Source organism: Micromesistius poutassou, assembly GCF_964030765.1.
Source record: "Micromesistius poutassou genome assembly, chromosome: 7".
Lineage (NCBI taxonomy): Eukaryota > Metazoa > Chordata > Actinopteri > Gadiformes > Gadidae > Micromesistius > Micromesistius poutassou.
Genome location: NC_140277.1, coordinates 4732292 through 4755350, shown reverse-complemented (window position 1 = coordinate 4755350; position 23059 = coordinate 4732292). Strand labels below are relative to the sequence as shown.

The window sequence follows — 23059 nt, the reverse complement described above, 5'->3', positions numbered from 1 at the left end:
TGGAAGGTTTGTACATTGTGCGCAAATACAGCATTTTTGTAATGAACATATATGTATCTTAGATCGGAACATACCGCTTTGAAACAGTAATCCCTTAACTTCAATATATTGAATACATTTAATCACTATATTTGAGTTGTTAAGTAGTTGGTGAGAGTACAAACTTTATACTCAGTGGTGTCAGGCTGACCGATTAACAAAAACAAGCGAACTGTTCTCTGTGACTAGTGACGCAAATTTCCCGCCATGAGAGCAGCACTTCTGGTGTCTGGTCAGCGCGTGCGGGGACTGTAGAAAGTAGACGTCAACACGAAACAAGTATTACAACTATTTTAGAACTTAGTCGTTTTACTTGTCAATCTAAGGGTGCATTGTCGAATCATGCCTTCTACAAATGATTGGATTAACAACCCTCTGGGTGTGGTGGAGGAGATGTTTGGTAAGATTCAAGTCGAGACGCTCATGACAGCTACAACACAGCGCTAACACGACCGAGCACATCTGCTACATTGATTTTCCACTTCCCCAAAACTTAAAATCATTATGCACACAGAAATACATACTTATTAATGTCAGTTTAAGAAAATCAAGGTTGTGAGGCAACTTTTTGCTTCATGTACATCCATCGGGGACTCGTTGGCTTGTTTACATGAGATGCATTGCCTTTTGTATTCCATCAGGTGCTTCCCAGAACAGTTCTGATTCGGGATGGGAAGCGAAAGTAACCGAGTTCTTCAGACAACGACTGAATGAGAAGGACTCTCATACATGGGTAATTAATGTGACTTGTTGATATGTTTTTCTAACGATGCTTTCAGTGGATGGAAAGTTAGACCGGTAGAAAATAAAGGGAAAAAACACATTATTGAAATATGAAAAAAATCGAATCAAATAAACTTCAGACTTCAAAATTCAAAATGCTTTGTTAATTTTTAGTTGTGTGGGTTGCTTTTGGTAACTTAAATAGGTCCCATCCCTGAACGACGTCCCACTGCACTACCTGAAGCCCAACAGTCTTGTGAAGTTCCGCTGTTTAATCCAAGACATGTTCGATCCTGAGTTCTACATGGGAGCATACGAGACGGTGGATCCTTCCACCCAGGCCAAAGTAAATGCTTCCTATATCCCAACCGCTTATTTGCAAATGCTCGTTTGCAAGTGCGTATGTGCTCAATTAATACACAGCTCTGCCGCTGCTCAACCTCCTTGCTGGTTGTTCAGCTATGTATGTATTCATTATTTCTGCTCAACTCCCCAGGTCTTGAGATGTGGAAAGTACAAAGACGTCACTGAATGCGGGGTGAGTCTGACTCTATTGCCTTGTCAGTAGCGATATCAACACCTCCCTCTTTAAATGGTTGCATTGATAGGCACATCTTTAACATACTCTTGTCTTTCTTCTCCCAGGTGGATCTGGATTCTGCTAAAATGGTGACTGCTGAGAGACAGACCTTCTACTGTGTTCCTATCCCTGGAGAAAGTCCCTGGGTGAAGGAAATATCCTCTTGTGTGGTGGACTGTTTGTGTGAGAGTGTGTGTGCAGACTGGGTCTGTAAACAAATGTTTGAAATGTATTGTCTTTTTTTCAGGTATAACAAACACATCCTCAAACCCACTAGGAGGGTTTCATTAATCTATATTAAAATATATGACGTTATTTATGCTTTATTCTCTTTCTGGTGTCTGAGGTGAGAAGTGCTGGTGGGGAAACATAGGTTATAATTTAGACCCCAATAAGGGAAAAGCACTTTCGTCCTCCACAATTCTATATTTCCACATAGTGTTTTAAATAGTCCTCATGTACTGTTTTTGTATTGTGGGTGTTGCCCTTGACTCTGACCCACAGCTACTCTAGCGCTTGTCAAGCCAGGGTGGTCCCCTCCACCTCGTACGTCCCCAGCAGACAGAAGCGCAGCTACGAAGACGACGACGAAGATGACATGGACACACAGCCTCAGGCGCAGTGCGACACACAGAACGGTAAGACACGGAAGAGAAGACACACACACACACACACACACACACACACACACACACACACACACACACACACACACACACACACACACACACACACACACACACACACACACACGTTAACTGCTCTTTATCACATGGTTCTAAATAGACAAAGCACCTTCTTTTAGTTCATGTGTCGCTGACAAGGAAACTGTTTGGATCTAAACACGATGTCCTTGGGTTGTCATATAAAGATTATTCTGGAATTTGTCCTTCGCCTTCTTCCGCAGGGACCCGAACGGCCGCCGAGTCGCAGGGCAATGGTGACTGTAAACGCCAGGAGACGGAAGCCCCTTCTGGGCAGAAAGCATCGAACTCTCCTCTGGACCTCAACTTCCCCCTGCCAGGGGAGCAGGGCCCGGCCTGCCTCGTCAAGGTACGCTTCCTAGGGTCATGTAGGGTCATCTTTTTGATCTTACAGGCTTGGAATGGCTGCTATACTTACATTTCCTTCTGTATAGTTTAACTTTAAACTTGTGTTCAGAACTAATAATGAATACAATTTAAAATGTATACGTACTTTTCATTCGTCTAGTTTTTAATTCTCTAAGGATTATACAAAAATGGGCTTTACCTGGTGGTTATTTTATTTAGACTATTTATTCATCGAGTTCCCAGAAAACATGCTAAATTGGTATGTATATCCTTATAGAAATGTTAGATGACCTTTGCCGTGATAGAAGGTTTTGGCCGTATTGCCAGGCCCTACTGTGAAGGTGTGCCATCAGTACAGCTATGTAATATGTTAACACTGTCTGTGCCCCATGTTGGTGAATGAGTGAATATTGAAGTTACCACTACTTCCAGGTGTACGCGGACTGGGATAGCTTCAAGCTCAACGACACCCTCGAGGTGTATGGGATCCTCTCTGTTAACCCCGCGCTGAGTGCACTGGCTGACACAAAGTGAGGAGCTTGTTTGTTTTCTTTCATCTTCTTTGAATGTAATTGTATTCGTTTCTGGATCCAAAGCTCCAATGTATTTGAGGGTGCTTTCAGACATATCGTTCGATTGCTTTGGTCCGCACCAGGCCAAAAAATGATACAATGTAGCAAACAGACGTTGGTTTGGTTCGGTTTCACATATGCATATTTCTAAACCAAAATAGACCGCAAAGTTTCGTGCCACTCACGGGCCACTTCTGAGAACAAAATGGAGCGACAGATTTTCGTTGTGCTCCTGGGGCTGATTCTCGCCTATTACATTGTATGTGTCGGTAACTTTCAGCAAACTATTCAGTTTGAAAATGAGTTGCGGCTGCGACTCGAAAACAACGTCATGATGCATTGGAGTGGCCGACGGCGCATTGCTCGCCACTTCAAACAGAAGAGACGTGCCCGCCTCCTGAATGACCGCAGATAACCTTTCTCCCTTAGCTGCTTGCTGAATAGCGCATAAACGTTGCTGTTTTTATGGGTCGTGGCAAGTTGTTCCTGTATGTGCTGATCCGACCATTTTATCTCCTCACTAGTCCATGTTTCTCCGTGGTTTGAGGGTTTTGGGGCTTTTTTCATCTCGAGCCACCGGTGAATAAACAAATGGGTAAGCGTGAGATCAACAGGAAATAAAAAATGAATAAGGTTGCTTTCACACCAGAGGAACCGTGAGATGGAGCGGATCCTCTGTATGTGTGAAAGCACCCTGAATGATAACCACATTAGATTAACTGCCCCCAGCATCTTAAAGTCACAATGTATAATATTTCATCTAACTTGCTGCTCAAAATAACCATGACCATACCACCATATCTGTCAATCTGATCGATGGTGAGGCTGGCCAGCCCATACCTCTTTGTTTACAAGAATATTACTATTGACAGTCCCGAAACCCCTCCCACCCACGCCCCCTAGCCAGTCCAGCTACGGCAGTTAAAGTGGAAAGAACAACGTTATTAAGGGTTTTGAATTCCTACTTCCTAGTGTTTTGTGTGCCTACTTACTTGGAGGGACTCTATGTTACACATTGCGACCTCAATGATCCGTTGTGCGCTTTCTTTCTCATGTGTGGGTAAAAGTGCACAACTTGATTGTGAGTATACATTTTTGATCAGCCATTAACATCCAGGGTTCTGCTTACCTCTTCTTTCTCTTTATCCACACACAGAGACACGTCCTCCTCGCTGATCCTGGACCCTGCAGAGTCCATGGAGACGGCGGAGGAGCTGAGGGTCCACAGCCCCCCCTCCTCCCTGGTCCCTCGCCTCCACCTCATCCACACCCAGCGCCTGACACACAACAACCCTCTGCTGCCCCCTGCTGCCCTGGAAGACAGCGCTGCATGTAATACGCTACAAGACACCATTCAGCTCTGTACAGATTCGATCCCCATACCAGGTCCATTGCCCGCACCGGGATGAACTTTAATAACTGCTATCCTCCGCAGCACTGGCGTCCACGCTGAGCGAGATGGTGTCTGTCCGGAAGGAGCTGCTGGCCTACTTTACTCAACTCCTCCTGGGGGACGTGTTGGCAGCCGAGTACCTCCTACTGCATCTCATCTCCAACGTGTATGTGTCCCCAGCTGTCAGCCAATACGCCCCCAACACCCCCCCCCCCCACCCCCAACCAAATTCCCCAGACTACACAGAAGTAGTGTTTAAAACTAAAAATACCATCCCCTACAAAGCAACAACTCAAGAATCCGGTTGGTCTTGCTCCACCATCGCTGACTTGGCCCGGGGAGAGGTCTGCTGAGTCTTGAGTCCGGCCTTGGGTGCCCTGTTGCGTCAGGGCTACACTCATCATGTCTTCTCTGTTGCAGATATGCCCGGCGGGACGTCATCCCGCTGGGCAAGTTCACGCTGAACCTGAGCGGCTGTCCCTCCGCGGCGGCCCCCGCCTACACGGAGCAGCTGTACCGCGTCCTGCAGCAGCTCGTCCCCAGCGTGAGTCAGCCGCCGCCGCCACCTCGGTTCACCCTCAGATGACGTGGCTTGATGGGAAGCGCTCGATGACTGCGTTCCAGAACCTTGTGTTTCCTGAAGCCATCTGTTTCTATACTGCCTGTTTTTCAAATGTTCGATTCATTATTGCATCTAAGACACAGATTTTGTGTCATGGTAAAGTGTATACACGATTATTACTTGACCTTTACATGGCCCTGGTTGATATTGGGTACAGAATGGACCAGGGCAACACGTGGATGGAGACGGGAGGGTTTTTAAGGAGGGTGGAGCAGTATGGTAGACTCTGGGTGTATCATTTGGCTTGTAGGTATTATCCGTATATTCAAATGAATGCCTCCTTTTTGTTTTCTCCACACCCAGTCGTACCGCCTTAGCATGACTCTGCAGAACATGAACCAGCTGCGGCTGGTCCCCAAGAAGGACTATGTAGCCAACCGGCTGGTGAGCGGGGTGCTGCAGCTGGCCAGCAACACCTCCCTGTATCTGGACGAGACCCAGCTGGAGCAGGGCCAGCTCGACACCGCAGGTGAGGGGATCCCGGTGAGGCCCTGCTGGGGGGCAGGATGGACACCCTACGTCAGGGGTAGAGCAGCGAGTGAGAGCCCGCTAGGGGGCGGTTTACTCTGAAAAGGAGGAATATCCTGTTGGGTTGAAACGTGCGTATCAATCTATCAATGTATCGTTGTGATGCTCCCGGTTCTGATGAATGAACCTAATTCTATTTATTTGTTGGTTTGGCTCATATTAAAGTAGAACTCTTGTGTGTAAAAAAAAAAAGGGATAAATATTGATTAAGGAATCAAATCAACACTTTTCTACCTTTTGAACAGCCAAGCCCAGAACGTTTGCTGGCATGGTTTTAAATGTTGGATGTGGTGCTGCAGGTGTGCGCAACATCACCGCCCTGGGGAATGTCATCTCGTGGCAGAAGGTAGACTATGACTTCAACTACCACCAAATGGAATTCCCCTCCAACATCAACGTGCTGATCGCTTCGGAGGGCCGCTCGCTGTTGCCGGTGAGGAGAAAGAGAGAGAGATAGCGTGTGTGTGTGTGTTGCTGTGTGTGCATAACCCTGCCAGCTCAACTTCTGTGGTAAGGGGTTAGGTTTCCGAAGCGGATCAGAGACCGGGCTGACCACCCCCCCCACCCCCCCCCCACCAGCAGCTCCAAGGCCGGGGGAGGGGGAGGGGGAGGGGGAGGGGTGGTCTCGCAGGGCTACGAAGAGGCAGAGGAATGCGGCGTAGGCTATTCCTGTACGTTGCTCTAAATTGTTGCCATGGCTGCAGCCGAGAGCCAGCAGAACAACTGTGGGTGTGTTGGCTGGAGCTCCGGCCAGAGCTGTGGTGGTGGTGGGTTACTAACAGCGACCTCACTCCTAAAGGCAGCCCCACAGCTGCTGGGAGGCCAGGCTCATCTCGCACGTCGTCTCCATGCTTTGTGGCATGTGGTCGCGTGAACTGCAGAGGTGCCACTGGCGGCCTATGTGGCTCACAGTGCCATGCGATAGGCGGACATGAATAATGAAGATCTGACATTTTTGGTGTTCTCCATGGTGGATACAATTCATGAATGAGTATTTACACAGCGTGTGTGTGTGTGTGTGCACTTATTTCTAATGAGATGGGTGTAATGTATTTGTGGGGATGATTTCACAACATTAACAATTATGACCTCATCCCGTAAACATGAAGATCACACTAGTGTCGTGTGTATATACCTAGAATGCACCAACGACATGGTTTTGATCCTCTCCCCTCTCTCTCTCTCTCTCTGTCGTCACACAGTCGGATTGTCACGTTCACCTGAAGCCTCAGGTCACCCCCCCCAACATGGAGGCGTACCTGGGCTCCGTTCACACAGCCCAGTCGTCCTCCCAGCTCAACAAGTTCCGGCTCTACCTGACTGTGGCCCGCACCCTCGACTACAGCATCTCGGAGGAGGTCACCAAGGTGAGGGTTAACCTCCAATTGGTAGTTCCCTTGAAGTCTCTTAAAGTGTACATCTGTGTGGAGGAGAAAATCTTCTAGAATTGATGCACAACTATCTTAGGTTTTTGTGTGTTTGTGCTTTTGTGTTCCCATTATTGCAATCAGTTGATACATTTTTCAATTACAAAAACGACAATCTTGTATACAGTACACTTTACTCTGCTTTCATGCCTAGTCACTGCAGACTAGAGTAGATCCTGACATTACCATTCATATGTACTGGATTGATTGATTTGGTCTGGTTTTGATCTGGTTTGATTTGACAATCCAATCGTGACCCACAGAGAGATTCACACCTTGGAGGGTAACCGTTTTTTTTCTGGTAGCCCGGAGACTATAGCTTCGACTGACTGAAAGCATTTTATTCATTAATCTAGTTGCAAACTAGCTTTTCAACAATGCCCTGCAGGATAAATGAGTTAAATCTATCTTTTACATATCCCAATGATACTGCATACGTTTTGGTCAAAGTGCTGCATCAGAGTCACTCAGGAGATAATATGGCTGCTGACCCATTCTGACCATCCCCATCTCCCCAGGCCGTCGAGGATGACTTTGTGGACATGAGGAAGGATGACCCGCAGAGCATCTCAGCAGACGACCTCCACAGCCTGCTGGTTGTAGCAAGGTAGGCCAAGTCCCTGGCCAGGCCTAATTTTCTCCTTTAATGGGTTCTTCATCCCATTTGGTGCTAATAAAGGAGGATGAAATAGACTGGTAACTGCCTGTCTCAGCCCTCTCCTCAATTAAAATGCAGGTAAATCGGTGGTACTAGGAGGGGGAGGGGAGTGACTGAGCATTACAATGAATGAGTTATTTACGAGATAATTTACACTTAAAATCTCTTCATTTCATCAAGAGTAGATGCTTGCTTAAAGGTGCCATGATATGCTACCAGGTGTGGTGTGATTAGCTGTTACAAGCCGTTTTGGTGTCCACCTAGATGTGTGACGGATAGATGAGCAACGTTTGCTACAGTCCACTGGGTAGGCTGATAGACTGATCTATCCAGCACACATCTAGGTGGACACGCCCACTTTCTCCCCCTTTCCAAAACGGCTTGTAACGGCTAATCACACCACACCTGGTGGCATGTCATGGCACCTTTAAGGATTTGTTGTGGACATTAATTTAAATGAAGCAAAAAAAAAAGTTAATCTTAATCCAGCTTTTTAAGATGGGAACTTAGTTTTCACATCATAAGATGTGGAGGCAGGCTGAGATGACTGAGGTGTCGTCTCGTGGGCAGGTTGCTGTGTCTCAGCCTGGGCCAGACCGCTCTGTCCAGAGAGGCCTGGAGCAGAGCCAAGCACATCGAGACTCTGCGCAAGAGCAGGAGCGAGCCACAAGGATGCCTCAACGGAAACGAGCCCTGATGGAAATACCAAACGCCGTCTGACGGTGACTATTTGTTTTGATGCAAAGGTTCCAGAAATGTTTTGTAATAAAGTCGTTTTTCATGTTTCACATATTTTTGTTATCTTTGATTTTATTTTGAAGGATAATAAGTTCACGGTTTAACGTGAGCTTGGTTCCTATCTTAACACAAGGCATGTCTGTCAGTTTTATTACTTTGACAGCAAAAAAAGTACATACAATGACTTAGTTTCATAAATATTTGTACATTTTTTAAACAATCAACCAATCCCTTTGAGAATAATGCCGTTTCCTCCTGAATGAACAAACCTCACAATGATCCATACACTTGGTCACTCTTTAACTTTTATTCCCAAGGAATGTAATCCAGGTCAAAAGTGTACAGTGCACATTGTTCAATTAGCACACCCCAGAGGAGACAAGAATAAATAGGGTATTTTAATATACAATAAAATCTGAACACACCATGGAAAGAAACAGGACAAATGGTCAGTTGTTATATAGAAGTGAACTATGGCCATGGACAGATAACGGGTGGTGCAAATGCTGGTAAAATGTGCCAAATGAAGTGTAATTATATGCTTGGACCTCTAATCATGTTGACACATGTCATGGTACATTTATGGAGGGGCAGGAATTAATACCATAGACAAATGAAAATGTGGTTTCAAAAGCACTTTGTGTGGGTTACAAAAAAGAAGGGAGACTTCACCTGGGGAAACATTACTGAACCAGCTATTGCATAATAACTCAAATTAAGACACCTATGATTCTAGCCTATTTGGATTGATTATCTTTCCTCTTTAATTCAATACAGCAGAGACCTTGAATTTACAGAACTTAAAAAAAGAACCCAACACTGTCACTATTCTCTTGCATGGCCAGTATGTTACACTCCTTGCAGTACAGCAGTCACAGCACTAAGCAATATCAGCCCGTTCCAGTAACAGACTGGTCGCTAATGCCGCATAGCACCTAAGCAGCATATGCTACAAAATGATGGAAAATAAATCCAAATGAAAATAATAAGCTATCCCCGGAGTTAAATGCAGAAAACAGGCTAAATACAGTTTAGCAAACCACAAATGTGCATCCATTGATCCATTGAGGATCTTACAACGCAGGGAAGTAGCCAACACTAGATAAGTGGCACTTAGTCATTACAGTAAGAGAACTCTAGTTCTCTTACTGTAGTGACTATATATTCCTACCAAGATTTACAGCAGACTAACATATATACCTTGGGAGACATGAGAGCACTCAACAGCAGCAGATGTGCAAACACAAAAAACCCATACATCCTTTACATTAGATACATACATACAAATGTGATATTTCAATTATCTCAAAGTCGCTCTGCTCATTAAAAGCAATCCCATACAGAATATAGAACTCTTGTGCCAGTAAATAACATCCCAAAGTAAAGCTCAAGAACACACACACACGCTTACCCTGAACATGGTCTCATACTGTATACAGTACACTAGATGTAACATGGAACACAACTGACTTTAAAAAGGTAGATTTTGCCATAAATACCTGATATATATGTACAATCCCACTTCAATTTACTATTAAGGCAAGAATGCTTTAGATGCTTTCGATTCAGGGAGTGCATAAAGCATTGAACAGTGTCTACTGTTTGGGCAGGGTTGAATTGCATATACCTAATGCTACTTCTCAGTCGCTCTCATGCAAAGTAAACAAACCATGTCTGCCCCAAGGAGATTAATTCAAAAACACACCTTCCAAAAAGTTAACTAGTACAAGCATTAGCATCATAAAACTCCAGCTGTTGATTTGACTCCATATCAACTTGCGCAGACCTCAAACTAAGTTTCCTGCGACCAATATAAAAGCCAATGTGTGTATGGATAAACCACTGATGGGAAAGTTCTACTTAGGAAACAGCTATACATACAATAGTCACTAAACGTGTCAAACCAGTATTGACGTATACTTCTGGTGTGGTTATTGATTTCTATAGTTGCTAGGCTACACTTGACAACACTGATATTACATGGGCCTAAACTATGCCACCTTGTCAGTTGGACAGCTACACAACGGGTAATATTTAACACCTAGCCGACCTTTGGGGAAACCAATAAAAGAAAAATCTCAAAATAGATTTGGTCATTGTCTACCACCAGTGTTAAGAATTGCAGCTATAAACAGGGTCTGTATGACAAATACAGACTACATCGCTGACCGGCACAAAAGATGCATGGGAAATTTGGAGTCGGTCCAGCGTTTACATGCGTTTAAGATTTATTTACCTTTGTTACACATGCAGCCGTAGGACTTCTGTTGGATATTTCCCGAAGACTGATATGTTTACATGCACACCAATACTGCATCCTTATGGGCCCTGTTGGATTGTACACATGAACACTCAAATTCAGTTTGATCACTTGGTCTGCTCTCTATTATTGTTTATTCCTATTAAACACTAATAAAACGTTTATCATTTCAATATATAGATTTATCCACTATCCATCTTGGTTATAAACATACATATATATCCACCTTTCCTCACATAGTACAAAACTATTGCTTTGTATTCTCTTCAAAAGTCTATCACATTTCTCTGAATCTTTCTGTATAAATATCAGTTATTTGGTAAGAAATACATTTAAATATACACTACATACAATGAAGCTATGAACGGAATATTACGCAGAAGATTAATGGAATGATTTCCAATGAGCTCAAAGAAGCAGTAATAGCATGATATAGTGTGCATGTAAACAGAACAAGGCCAGAGTTAGGTTATGCATCTCCTGTGTGAGAGTCAAGGGCACACGTCAGACACACGCAACTAAAGGGGTGACATTTAAAAGCAGGGTTCCTGACAAAGATGAGGCCCTTTGTGCAAGCTTAGGCTAGTGCTACCATAAGTCTGTTTACACATAACTACTACCACTACAAAATCCTGCTGGAATCTTGGGACGAGCGCTAGATCTGAATAATCCGTGTCTGGCACTGTGTAAACATCGCCCGCAGCTCGCTCTCCTGAACTTCGTTGACAACATCAGGCTCCGGGCTCTTCTGGACCTTTGCAACGGCGAAATTAATACCCTGGGTGAGGCCCGCCTGCGTGAGGCTGGCCACCTGCACCATCGAACTCTTGATCTTGGCGAAGGGGGACACCACCCGGCTGCCATTGCTGTCGTTGGGCGAGGGGCCCAGGCTGCCCTCCACCTGGGACGACAGGCTTCTCTGGGAGCCCCCCGAGGCGGCCGAGCTGGGCTTCTGGACGGTAAGTAGGCCTGAGGCGGAGGTAGTGGTCTGGACGTCCAGCTGGGACGGCCTGGGGAGCTGAGGCTCGGGGGGCGGCTGCTCCGGCTCCACCTGCCCGTCGGCGGGGTCGGCGGGGCCTTTGGTCTGCGGGGCCGCGGCGGGGTCATGGGGAGGGACGGCGGCGGACTTGATCTCCCCGAACACCTCGACGGGCTTGGTCTGGGCGTCCTGGGCAAACTGGTGGCAGTAGGCATCAATGGGCGTCCCGAAGTCGATGAGGATGGCCTCCTCCGCCACGGAGGCGGAGCCCGGCGAGTCGTCCTCGGCGACCGGGGCGGCGGGGCTCACCTGCTTCCCATCGCAACCCGTGACCCGGACGGCGGAGGACACGTTCAGCTCCACCGACTGGGAGCGGCTGCCGAGCCGCGGGTTCGACACCACGATGCCGCAGCTTGGCAGCACGTAGTCCACGTTCTCCAGGGAGCCGGCGCACCCGTGCTCCGGGTCCGAGTTGTACGAGTCGGAGTCGGAGGAGATCTCCGAGTTGGGGTCCCCTCCGAGGTCCTTCAGGACGCCGGCGTTGCCGTCCGACGTCTCCAGGCTGCTGTCCGACTTCCACAGGTTGACGTGCATGGTGGGCTTCAGGTAGTTGACCTTGACATCGGGCTTGGAGAAGGGGCCCAGCCTCCCGAGGGGCTTGAAGGGGCCCATGTTGGTCCTGGTCTGCTTCACCTTCTGGTTGAGGGACGAGAACTTGTTGAGGAGGAAGCTCTTGCCCTGGGCGAGCCCAGAGGCCCCCTGGACCTGCTCCCCGCTTTTGTTCTGGATCCCCATGATGTCTTCATGAGGTTTACTTTGCCGTCTGAAAACAAGACACACACAACGTGAACAGAATTCAAAACATCCTGAAGGCTTAAGGGACAAGAGTGAGTTCTTGACACTAACCCCCTGATCCCCTGCCTACCTCTCCAGCCTCTTCTCCACCACCAGCAGGTCCAGCCCCAGGGCTTCTTTGGTAATGCGCAGCATCTCAGCTATGCATTGGAGTGTGTCTGAAATGTATTGAGAATGTTTGTAACTCACGGTTGGATTTGTGAATGGGAGTTTGGTCTGGTAGAAAGACGAGTCCTTTTGAAAGCTCACCTTTTCCGTCGTCCTCAGGATTGCGTGTGGCTGCTCGTAACGTGTGGAAGTACCCACTGGTCTCCTCGTTTCTGTAATGCAGACGCATGCAGCAGAACTTTGGCTTCCCGAACAGTGTGGGCTCCGGACCTGCAATACAAACAAGCAACTACTTGTTGTATTCGTCATGCACTACTTCACTCGTGCACAACACAAAAAATGTATTCATAGAAAGTTCAGACCAAGAAACTTAATTGGACAAGGGGTATTCCATGAGGGCTGATATAGAGTGGAACAGCACTGGGGCTTTGAGCTATGCATATAGCACTCTGCTTTACAGGGGTTTCTAATAACTGTTCATAACATTAACGATCAAAAGCTGTTAACTCATCAATCACACATGCCACTAATGTGACTGTCGACAGACTATCATTTCACTGGCGGCACAATAAAAGATAAATGAAACATAAATTTTCATGACACAAAGTAGCCGCCTGCGTTAATGTGTTTACCTAGACAAAGTCGCAAGCTAGTGTGCAGTGAAAATGTTTGTGAATGACTGAATCAACAAATCAGTTGTCACTTATTACTGTTTACTACTAAATGGTGCTTGTAAAACTGTTCCCTCACGTTTGATATTGCTTAGAGCTAGTATGACATTTCTCTGAATGGTTCAGTGACGAATTTGGTGACATTTAAACTTTTCAGTGTTATTCGAGTGTAATACATTACCGATCTCAATCTTCTCCATTCCCTCTAAATTAAGGCGCTGGTACTGGTTGACTTTGTCAGCCTCTTCATCATAGCTAATAAAAAGGAAGACATAGTCAACTTCATAAAACGGTGCTTCTAAATCAAACCAGTAAGAAAGACTAAAATGTACGTAATGTATTTACTACTTTACTTACTAAGCAATGTAGTAGGCATTGTTGGACAGAAGAAGTAGGACATCTACATCTTTGTTGGTGGCATCTATAATGCTATGGATCAAAAAAATAAAAATAGTCAGTTGTAAGGTTCAGGGAGTGAAACAGTTTTGTAGATCCTGGGGGGGACATGTCCCCCCCTAATTTCTGAAAAACATGAATTGTCCCCCCCCAGTAAAAATACCCTAAATTATTCAAAATTGAACAAATGTATTTTCAGACTTCACATTCTTCACATTTTAGATTCACATCTAAAAAGAAATGATTGAAATGGTGGAACAAATAATGTTTGACAAATATATTTCTGACTCCACATTCCATCTCTGGTCTCCTCCACTACAATGCAAATGAATGGGTAGTTTCTTACACAGATGCTGATGACATCAGCAGGCTTTAAAAAAAAAATGACCCCCTCAATCTTTCTCTCAGCTCTTGAAAGTGGCTGCAGCCTGGGGCTCTGGTAATTTGCTGCAGAAGCAGATGCCTTTCTGTGAGTAATTTTGATCGAAAGTAGAATACTAATACTAGAACAGTAGTGTGCCCATAAATGATTAAAATTAAAAACATGTTTACCAGCATAACTGGCATTGTAAAAACATGATCAGTTAGTTTACACAACTTGGTTAGGGCTTCATATTTTGATATTCATCCATATCAATTAATCATGCATAAAGTAGTCACATAGGGAGAGAAGGAAGATGGTGAGAAGAATTGGGGATCTGGGAGGGTTGGAGGGAGGCGAAAGATATGAACATGAGTAGACATTACATGCCCGAGACCCTTAAAATTATGATTTACTAATATAACAGTTAAGTAAGCAGTGATACGCACTGTTGGCTGTTTAGGACAAATAAACAAGAAAGGTAAGCACAATAAATAATTCCCTGTGCAGTACTTTTTGAATGATATGACAAGCCTCTACAAAGTTGTGATTTATGGTGGCATGGTATGAGTTGCATTTGGGCAAAAAAAAAAAATCACTTTTGTGTCCCCCCCCCCAATCCTGACATCGGATCTGCACCCCTGTTTGTAGTATTCGTAGTACCACCATCCAGTTGTAAAGAACGCATGAATATTTAATGAAAAGGGCTTTGAGCCTCAGCGTGGTGCCGCCGCCTCCACCAACCTCATGTCACAGTTGATGAGGGCCCAGCCACCGTGGAACTTCTCGTCGTCCGGCAGCAGCAGCTGCATGTAGGTCTGCAACAGCAGGCTGACCTGCTCCTGCGCTCCCCTCTGGCTCTCCTTCTCCTTCTCCTCATGCTCCTTCTCCTTGCTGAAGATGGAGTACAGATCCTCTGTGACCGGCAGGCCCATCATCAGATCTGCAGAGAGAGAGAGAGAGAGAGGTGAAAAGTGCTGTGCTGGCTTTGGCTGCGGGCCTATGGCTGCACTGTTTTGACCGGACACGTTTTTTTTGGGTTGGAATAACCGGTCCTTCCTTACCGATAACGGCTTGTCTGTACGCGTCTCGGAAGCGGTTGAGATAGTAGCGGTTGGCCGAGTTCACGCCGTCCTTCATCACGCCTGCCAGCCTGCGCTCCCCCGTCCTGGTGAAGTCTCCCTGCAATCATTCACACACGCTTGTATGATTGGACCCTGATCTTGGGTCTGATAGGTAGAACCATTACACTTTTACATCACATCACATTTGAAGCTGATGCTTTCGTCCAAAACCACTTTTCAACCTTGAAGATGCAACCCCGAAAGTGCAAGAATCATGGGAGTACACACAATTCTCACTTTCATTTAATAACTTTTTTACATATCAAGCACTTTATCTGTTATGTTTCATGTATGTTGACTGAAATGCAACCATGTAGAACCAAGAGACCTTACAGTTCCTGTACAATGTCATCCTGCTGATGTTTCATTTATCAGTATTTTCGGTTCCCCTTCCCAGTTCCTTTTCTAATGCATATTTGCATCATCAACATACGTTGTTTAACATTCTTGCATCACTTGATCACCATAGAAATTCTAATAAATTCTTATTTTATTTATTACTTTTCTACCGATAAACTACTTAATCAACCACAGAGTTTGGACTGAAAAAGCCACCTGAACACGGCCGTGACGATCTAAATGGTACCTGCGCGGTGGCGAAAAAAAACGAAACAATGATGGCTTGAGATTCTCAGTTTTTTTTCTGGCAGGGTTGACATACTGTCGACTTATTATGGTCCCAGTGAGTCTCACTACACAGGAAGACCAGGTGCACATGGTGTACCTTGAGGGCAGCCGTGCCGGCGTACTGCCTGCTGATGGTGTCTCCGTTGTTGGCCCACATGACTTGGTAGATCCTGTAGCACTTGGGCGGGAGGGGCTGCTCTGGAGGCATCACGCCTAGCTTCTTCAGCTGCAGGAGGACGTTACCATGGTGATTAACACAGCATATGGCCCTTTGCACCACCTACTTCAAAACAGCACTGCATGCGGCGCCATATAGACAGACGCATCCGTTCTGCTTTACTTGTCTTCTATATATTGATCTTCATTTGAATGCTGACATGCTCTCTCCTCTAAGAAGACCATTTTGGTCAGAAATAATGACGTGTCTATTTGTGTCATCAGGTAAAAGTCCAACATTGTTATTGTAATATCCTTGTAACCAGAGATGATATGAACTGCAGACTATACAACTAATATAAATGGGATTGATGCAGGTGGCCCTGCTTCATGTAACACCATGTCAGTTAAGACATCAAAATGGGGAAGGCCTCAAGTCGTGAGCCCCACAGCAGTGTCAGTAAAGATATATATTTTTAAAATAGACTTTGCTTTTGACCTCAACAAAGCGAGCGATAAAAACACAAACACATACATTCACACTCTGTGCGCTTTGCTCAGTTTAAACATATGGTTCCATTTATTTTTTGGGGTCATGCCACAAATATGAGCCGAGGTTCGCAGCCCATGGGCTTTGGGACGGATTTCACCTGCTGCTCCATCACGGCCCGGGCGATAGCAGCCTGCACCACGTTGGTCCGGTCCAGACAGTCCATACAGTTGACCCGGAAGATCCCGTCTTGCTGGCAAATCACACCAGCCTGGTCCACCCTGGGAGAAAGCACACCGGCTCACTTCAGGATACATTCACTGGGAAACGCTTTTCAAATCCATAATCATCTAATTTCAGAGCTGCAGCACAACGCCCCAGTATGAACCGGGCTGGACACTCACCAGCCCCATTTCATGTCAGTGATGATGTCAGAGATAGCATCAGTCAGTACTTGCACATTCTCAAACTTCATACCACGGCTGGGGAATAGAGAGGATAAAAGGGTTAAGTGACTTACCAGGTAGTCTATAGTAATGATTTATTGTTATTGTTGATTAAACATTCCACTGGTCTCCCAGAATAGTCAATTCTCCTACCAGTGCTCATGGAAGTCGAATGAGACGTATGTGAGGTTTGGGTTGTTGTACAGGAGGACTTGTTTCAGATAGGAATCTCCAATTATCTTTTCGCGCCCGCCTTGGTCCACCAAATTGATGATGACCTGGACAAGAAGGAGGGGAAAGTGTCAGTGACATTCAGGCAGATGGACGTGACTCAACACGACCTTCAGGACACACTGGGAGACTTCAGAGTGAGTCACCAACTTTTGATCAACAATGAGATCTTGCGTTAATACGCTACATGGTCAACAAGAGATTCTTTGGATCGTGGTCGCGGCTGCAGTCCACTATCAAGACACTGCTGGCTACTCCTCTCATAACACCCACACAGAAGGACTTGCTCTAGTACCCCTCACCTGTTTCTGGTAAAGTCTTAGCTGTTCATCAAAGTGGGAAGCAAAAAAAGGAACCGTCTCCTTTTCCCCTAAAACAAGAAAGGAATGGTATCAATTAATAATCAGCACTTTATTTTAAATTGTAATACATTTATAAAAACATATTCTAAAAACACAGTACCTAAATTAAGAGTCTCTGGTCCTACTTCGATCAAAAAGCAACATCAAAGAAGACAAAAGCAGCTTGTTCTACGACAGTTCTTGGGGGAGGCAATCACATGACCCGACGCGGTGTCACGTGATCACAGGGCGTGCTGACCTTTCTCCAGGCGAGGCCGGGGGTTGTAGCGGTAGCCCGCCTGGCTCCAGAAGACGGGCACAGAGCCGCGGCTCTGGACAAAGGACAGCGTGTGGCTGTGCACGTGGATCAGCTGCTCCGTCTCCACGTAGTTGGCGACATGGCCGTCCGTGTCCACGCCCCTCCGCTTGTAGCGCATGCCTTTGGCAGGAGGCAAGAGGAAGAGGGTGGGAGGGGGGGAATCATCTTTATTTACACATCGTCAATGGAACGGATCGGGTTTCCCCCGCACGCGTAACAAAAACACCTTGGTGAATTAATTAAACCACAACCTGGTGTGAACCTGGCCGGGACGACACTGCTTGGGAAAAGGGAGATTTGTGCAAGGCTCTTTTATGTGGTCTGCTAGTGCGGTTTATTGATGATGTAACAGCACATGACACATGTGTGGTTGATGAAAGTCAATACAAGCATATTCAGGCATTTATGGTTGTGTTTATCTCAATCCGACAGTTACAAATCTGCCTTAATCAAGCACAGAGGTCAGACTGACAGAGCCACCTGAACAGGGCCGTGGCGATCTCAACAGTACCTGCGCGGTGGCGGCTCCGGCGAGAGATGAGGGCCACGGTGAAGCGAGGGTAGATGTCGTCCACGCAGGTGAGCTCCTGGGGCGGGGTCTCAGGGCTGCTCCTCTCCTCGTCGGGGCTCTCGCTGTAGTTCACCACTAGCTCCTCCACCTGGACAAAGCCCTGGATGACGGGGGTCACCCAGAAGTCCACCTCTGGGTCCTGGTGGAAAGGATCACCGCAAGATTACAATACAAAACACGTTTTGAAACAACACTTACACACTGCTAGGTAGTTACACTCAAGACTAATTACATAAAATTTATCCCCAACAACTAATTATTTTAAAAATCTATTCATATTTGTGACAGAGAGGCTGTGATCCTCTGAAAGCGTTGCAATCTGTGCTTCAGAGAACATTTTGAAATAGCACACATCCCTAAACTGTGAAGACAGCCTTTTCTCTGGGGATGCTTTGCTACATTTATTCCTCAGAAAAGGCAGTGAGTCATGCGTTGAGGTTTTGGTACAAAAAAAGACATTACCTGGAGGTCAATGAGCTCCTGAATCATGTGTTTGTTCCAGAAAAAACGATCATCGACCTGGCAAAGAATTTGAATAAAAAGAGAAGGTCAACCAAAACATCATTTTGGTAAGAAGACAAATGACTGGATTAAAAAGTGTGTGTGTGTGTGTGTGTGTGTGTGTGTGTGTGTGTGTGTGTGTGTGTGTGTGTGTGTGTGTGTGTGTGTGTGTGTGTGTGTGTGTGTGTGTGTGTGTGTGTGTGTGTGTGTGTTCACCTGTTTCCAAAGGGGCAAGTCGGACTTGCCGGAGTCTCCCTGCCTCTGAACGGTGTTGGTGAGGTCGTAGGTCATGCTGTAGTAGAAGGAGTCCGAGTCCATGAACACCTTGTACAGCTCGTCCAGCAGCCTCCTCTCCATGCGCTCCCGCTCCTTGTTCTCCTTCACCTGGAAGGCAGGGGCGTACTGGTTTGGGATGGGAGGGTGTTGGGTGGTTGGACAATAACATAAAAGACAGTAGGTGGGCAGGGAAAACAAACAGAAGGGAAAAATAAAAATAAAGAGATGAAAACATAATAAAATATAACCAAGGATGGAGGAAAGAATATGAAATCTGAGACAAGTGCATTGTCACTCACTACCTTTTTCTTGATGGGCACGGCCACGTTGGATTTGATCTGGGTTAAGGTTTTCATGAGGAACTTGGAGTCATCAGGAGACATGGCCAGCTTCTCTGGCCTGTCGATACCAAAGTGATGCTTCTTGCAGAGCTGCAAACATGTACACTGTTTATTTTAGGATACTCCATGTTGTAGATATTATACAAAACTTGTGTTACATAGTACTCTTTTAGGATCTTTAGCCCATTTTGGAAAGCCATGCTCCAGTTTTGAATGAAAGCGGCCATAGATTTAGACTACTGCAAGTCACAAGGCCTTCATATTGTTCTATCAAAGTGCCTTCCTGCTCAAAACAACAACAGTCTACAGCTGAAACCCTAGAAGGCATTGAATCTATTTTGAGCACAGTTAAATTACACACCGATACAGATCACCCATCTACACAAAATACAGTCACAAATAAATGTGTAGTTTGCGAAAAAGCTAAATACTAATCTATTACAACGAATTCTACGATCCATACTGTCCTACAGGATTTCTAGCCACAAGGAATGGAGTAATTATTGGGATGGGCAAAGAGGATGTACGCAGGAACGGAGTCTAGAGGAAAATCTAATAAGGATGATTAACCATCTTGGAAATTACTCACTTGAAAATATTCTGTCTCATCATCCATGAAGCTTCCCTGAAAGACTTAAATCTTAGCAATAATTCTTAATTCTTCCACGGCCTAATTTTCAATGGGTGCATGAAAAGAAAACAGTGTGTGTGCATGTGCGTGAGCATGTATTGAATGTTTCAAAATAATCGTCTTCCACGTTGCACCTAAGAGATGATTCATACTGACTCATACAGTGACGGCCTGCATGAGTACAATGACAAGAGGTTGAAAGAGTACAACTCACAAGCATTAGCAAATTAGATCCAACAGAAAGCACATGAAATCATGTGAAGAGGGAAATATTAGAGTGCACACCTCCAACTCAAGCTCCTGGGGCTCCTCATCAGAGAGAGGAATGACAGCGATCTTGGTGATCTTGTAAACTTTGTGATTACCAGGCAACCTGCCAACCAATGCTTTCTGCCGGATTAACACCAGGCCAAGAGGAAGATCTGCAAATGGGAACAGGGCGGGATGTAGAAGGAAAGAGACGCATCATGGGTCACGGATTCTTCGCATCCGACATAGTGTATGTGATAAAACCTGCCATTTTATCGGCCTCAAGATAATCAGCTTGGTTTAGTAGGCAAACAGAGACAGCCAACAGGGACGTTTCAAACAAGAAAATTATATTTGTTATCAATGTTATTCATTCAAGTTAAGTTATTTTCTTGTGCAGAGGATAAATTGTTTGTAGTAAGCATGATATGGATAACCTTGTTAGTCTTACAAAGTAGTTGAGAATAAATAGTTTGAAACACATTCTCATTTCTTACAGACCTGTGTGAAGTTGTATCTTTCCAATGAGCCCTTCCACTAGACCCAGACACACTGGGTTCCAAGCTAAAAGTAGGTCAGTTGCTGGAATGAAAACAGGGAGTAAAGTAGAAAGGTAGTTAGAAGAAGACACTGGATAAATTGACAAACTACTTCCACATGGAAGGGCCCTCTAAGAGATTTTTCCAAAGAAAGCCCCCAAAGTGCACACACAAATAGACCAATAGGTAACAAGTCATGGTTGTGCCACCCTGGGTACACACACACACAAGTCACCAACAAGCAAACCCAAGGATCTTAATAAACCTGACTCAATATTGGAAGACTGCCACATTTCAAGTTCAAACACACGTGAAGATTTTCCTGTTCGGCTTGGAGAAAATGCATTGAGGTGTCTCATGACACACATGTGAACATCAGATCAAGTTCTCTGTGTTTTCTCGGTCGTGGTGGAGTCAAGTCCTCCACTAGTGGCAATCTCTATCTTTCATCAATGACAGATTCTTTATTTGATCTTATTTTAGCTTAGACTCACCATTTATTGTTTTATATATCTCTGAATTCATCTTTCATGTGAGGTTTGATTTTGCCTAAGAGAGCTCTTTCTCAAACTCTAGTTCAAAAAAGTGAACTGTCTCTGTACAATTTTGTTTTAAAAAGGTACTAAAGAATTAAATCTATAATAGTATGACAAAGAAATAAAATAATTAGGAAATAAAAAGGGCATGGGCAGATAGCACAGAGAGCTTGGACTGTAGCAGCGTCAGAAACATACCCTTCCTGTTATATGAGCCACAGGAATCACCCTGATCTCAAAACAAAATCTACCACAATAATACCTTGGAGTCCCTTGGAATATACAATATCACAGAAATTGTCTACAGTGTATTGGTGTCAACCGTCCCCAATGAGTAGTTGAAACCCTTTTCCAATTAAATAATGGAAGAGTGTGCAACCCAAACCTGTTCAGGTTGGCTGCACCACCCATATAACTTTAAGCAAAAGAGAAGATAGCATGCAAAGCCTTTCGCTATCTCTACCGGTACTTCATCTGTACATTTGGTTAGCTGCTATTACATTATATTACTTGACTTAATCCATATTCCCTTTAAACTACACCAAGACAAACAACAACACAAAGACACACCAAGGAGAAGACTCCAGAAATGTGGTACATGGAATTATCCTGGCAATGTCAATACAGAATGTTTTAAGCTAAACTGTATTATTGAAATATAATTTGTGTCCGTTTCTCAACAATAAAGAAAGCATTTATATTATCATTGTCTTATACTTCTTTTCCCTTCTCTATATGATCAATGAATAAATGTTGCATCACCAGATAAGGACCTTATGTCCTCGCAGTTTGTGAAACCCGAACGTAATTGATTCATCTTATGGCTTAATGACCATGTCATAGGAAGCTCTTTCATAAAAGTTAGAAGTTACTACGCCCATGTATGTACAAGAATGCGCTCTGGAGAGGAGGTGGTTGTAGGAAACACAACGGAAATGGTGTTTAGGTATAGGGTGTGGACGGATCGAACAACATGACATTCCGAATTGTAGAGGAAACCATGATCTATTTGACAGCCATAATACAAGGGGACGTTACAAAAGAGAAGTGGACGCAATGTCAACAAGTCACTGTAAATATAGGTGTGAAAGGGGAGAAAGCAGGAGTTTACATGATCTGCTGGTGTCAACCCACAACCACCACTATGAACGTATTATCGGGTCATGGATATCTCCCCGAGGGAATACCATAATGTTGTCTTGTATACGAAGATTAGGTACGATGATTGAAAGAGGTGATATCAGACGTAGAGGCTGAAGCCCAGTGCTCACCAGGTCTGACGCTCATGGTCCCATCTTGTCGGCTGCACCACAGAGCTCTGTCGCCGCTCTGAAGGATGTAATGGTCTTTGGCTTGGAATAGCTCCATGACGCCCTTTACTTTAGACAACCCTGTAGCCGGCTGTCAAGATAAATATCTTACTTATATCAATTCGTCGTCTTAGTTGCGCGAAGAGAACGGAGCGGGTTGAATTAGAAAGCTACTGGCTAACCGAGGATAGCTCGGCTCGGGTGTACAGGCTGCTCCGCTAGCTAGCCCGCTAGCAAGCTAGCAGCAGCTGGATGCCTTACAAATTCCTTAATTTGACTTTGACACATGACAGGAAACAAGTAACGTCCCGCTTTCAATGCGCGTTGCAGTCCTTCTCAAAATCATGTTATGGTCATTCAAATCCGAGAGTGGTGTGGGTTCATGGCTCTCCGTGAGCCGCGTCTTCGT

General features: G+C 45.1%; 2 protein-coding genes across 3 annotated transcripts; one reads left to right on the top strand and one right to left on the bottom strand.

The window, feature by feature from the left end:
* The first annotated feature begins 280 nt into the window (after window positions 1–280).
* mcmbp (minichromosome maintenance complex binding protein) lies at window positions 281–8365 on the top strand. Its single transcript, XM_084470289.1, has 16 exons — window positions 281–439; window positions 681–772; window positions 968–1108; window positions 1259–1300; window positions 1408–1498; window positions 1846–1980; window positions 2250–2395; window positions 2827–2924; window positions 4123–4298; window positions 4402–4525; window positions 4780–4903; window positions 5285–5450; window positions 5809–5942; window positions 6712–6876; window positions 7455–7543; window positions 8165–8365. Exons 1-16 carry the CDS (start codon window positions 382–384, stop codon window positions 8289–8291), a joined length of 1908 nt encoding a protein of 635 aa, XP_084326415.1. The 5' UTR covers window positions 281–381; the 3' UTR covers window positions 8292–8365.
* A 179-nt stretch (window positions 8366–8544) lies between these two features.
* On the bottom strand, window positions 8545–23052 carry inpp5f (inositol polyphosphate-5-phosphatase F). Of its 2 annotated transcripts, none has more exons than XM_084470665.1 (20): window positions 22612–23052; window positions 20767–20847; window positions 20302–20438; window positions 19347–19475; window positions 18985–19170; window positions 18730–18786; window positions 18208–18406; window positions 17637–17816; window positions 17339–17406; window positions 16959–17083; window positions 16764–16841; window positions 16520–16640; window positions 15811–15939; window positions 15027–15144; window positions 14707–14905; window positions 13563–13634; window positions 13387–13460; window positions 12676–12804; window positions 12497–12584; window positions 8545–12394 (listed from the first exon to the last, which is right to left on the bottom strand). In XM_084470665.1, exons 1-20 carry the CDS (start codon window positions 22706–22708, stop codon window positions 11248–11250), a joined length of 3414 nt encoding a protein of 1137 aa, XP_084326791.1. In that variant the 5' UTR covers window positions 22709–23052; the 3' UTR covers window positions 8545–11247. The 2 variants fall into 2 exon arrangements, with proteins under 2 accessions (XP_084326791.1, XP_084326792.1); XM_084470666.1 differs by having other exon boundaries at window positions 18985–19152.
* Between the last annotated feature and the right edge of the window lie 7 nt (window positions 23053–23059).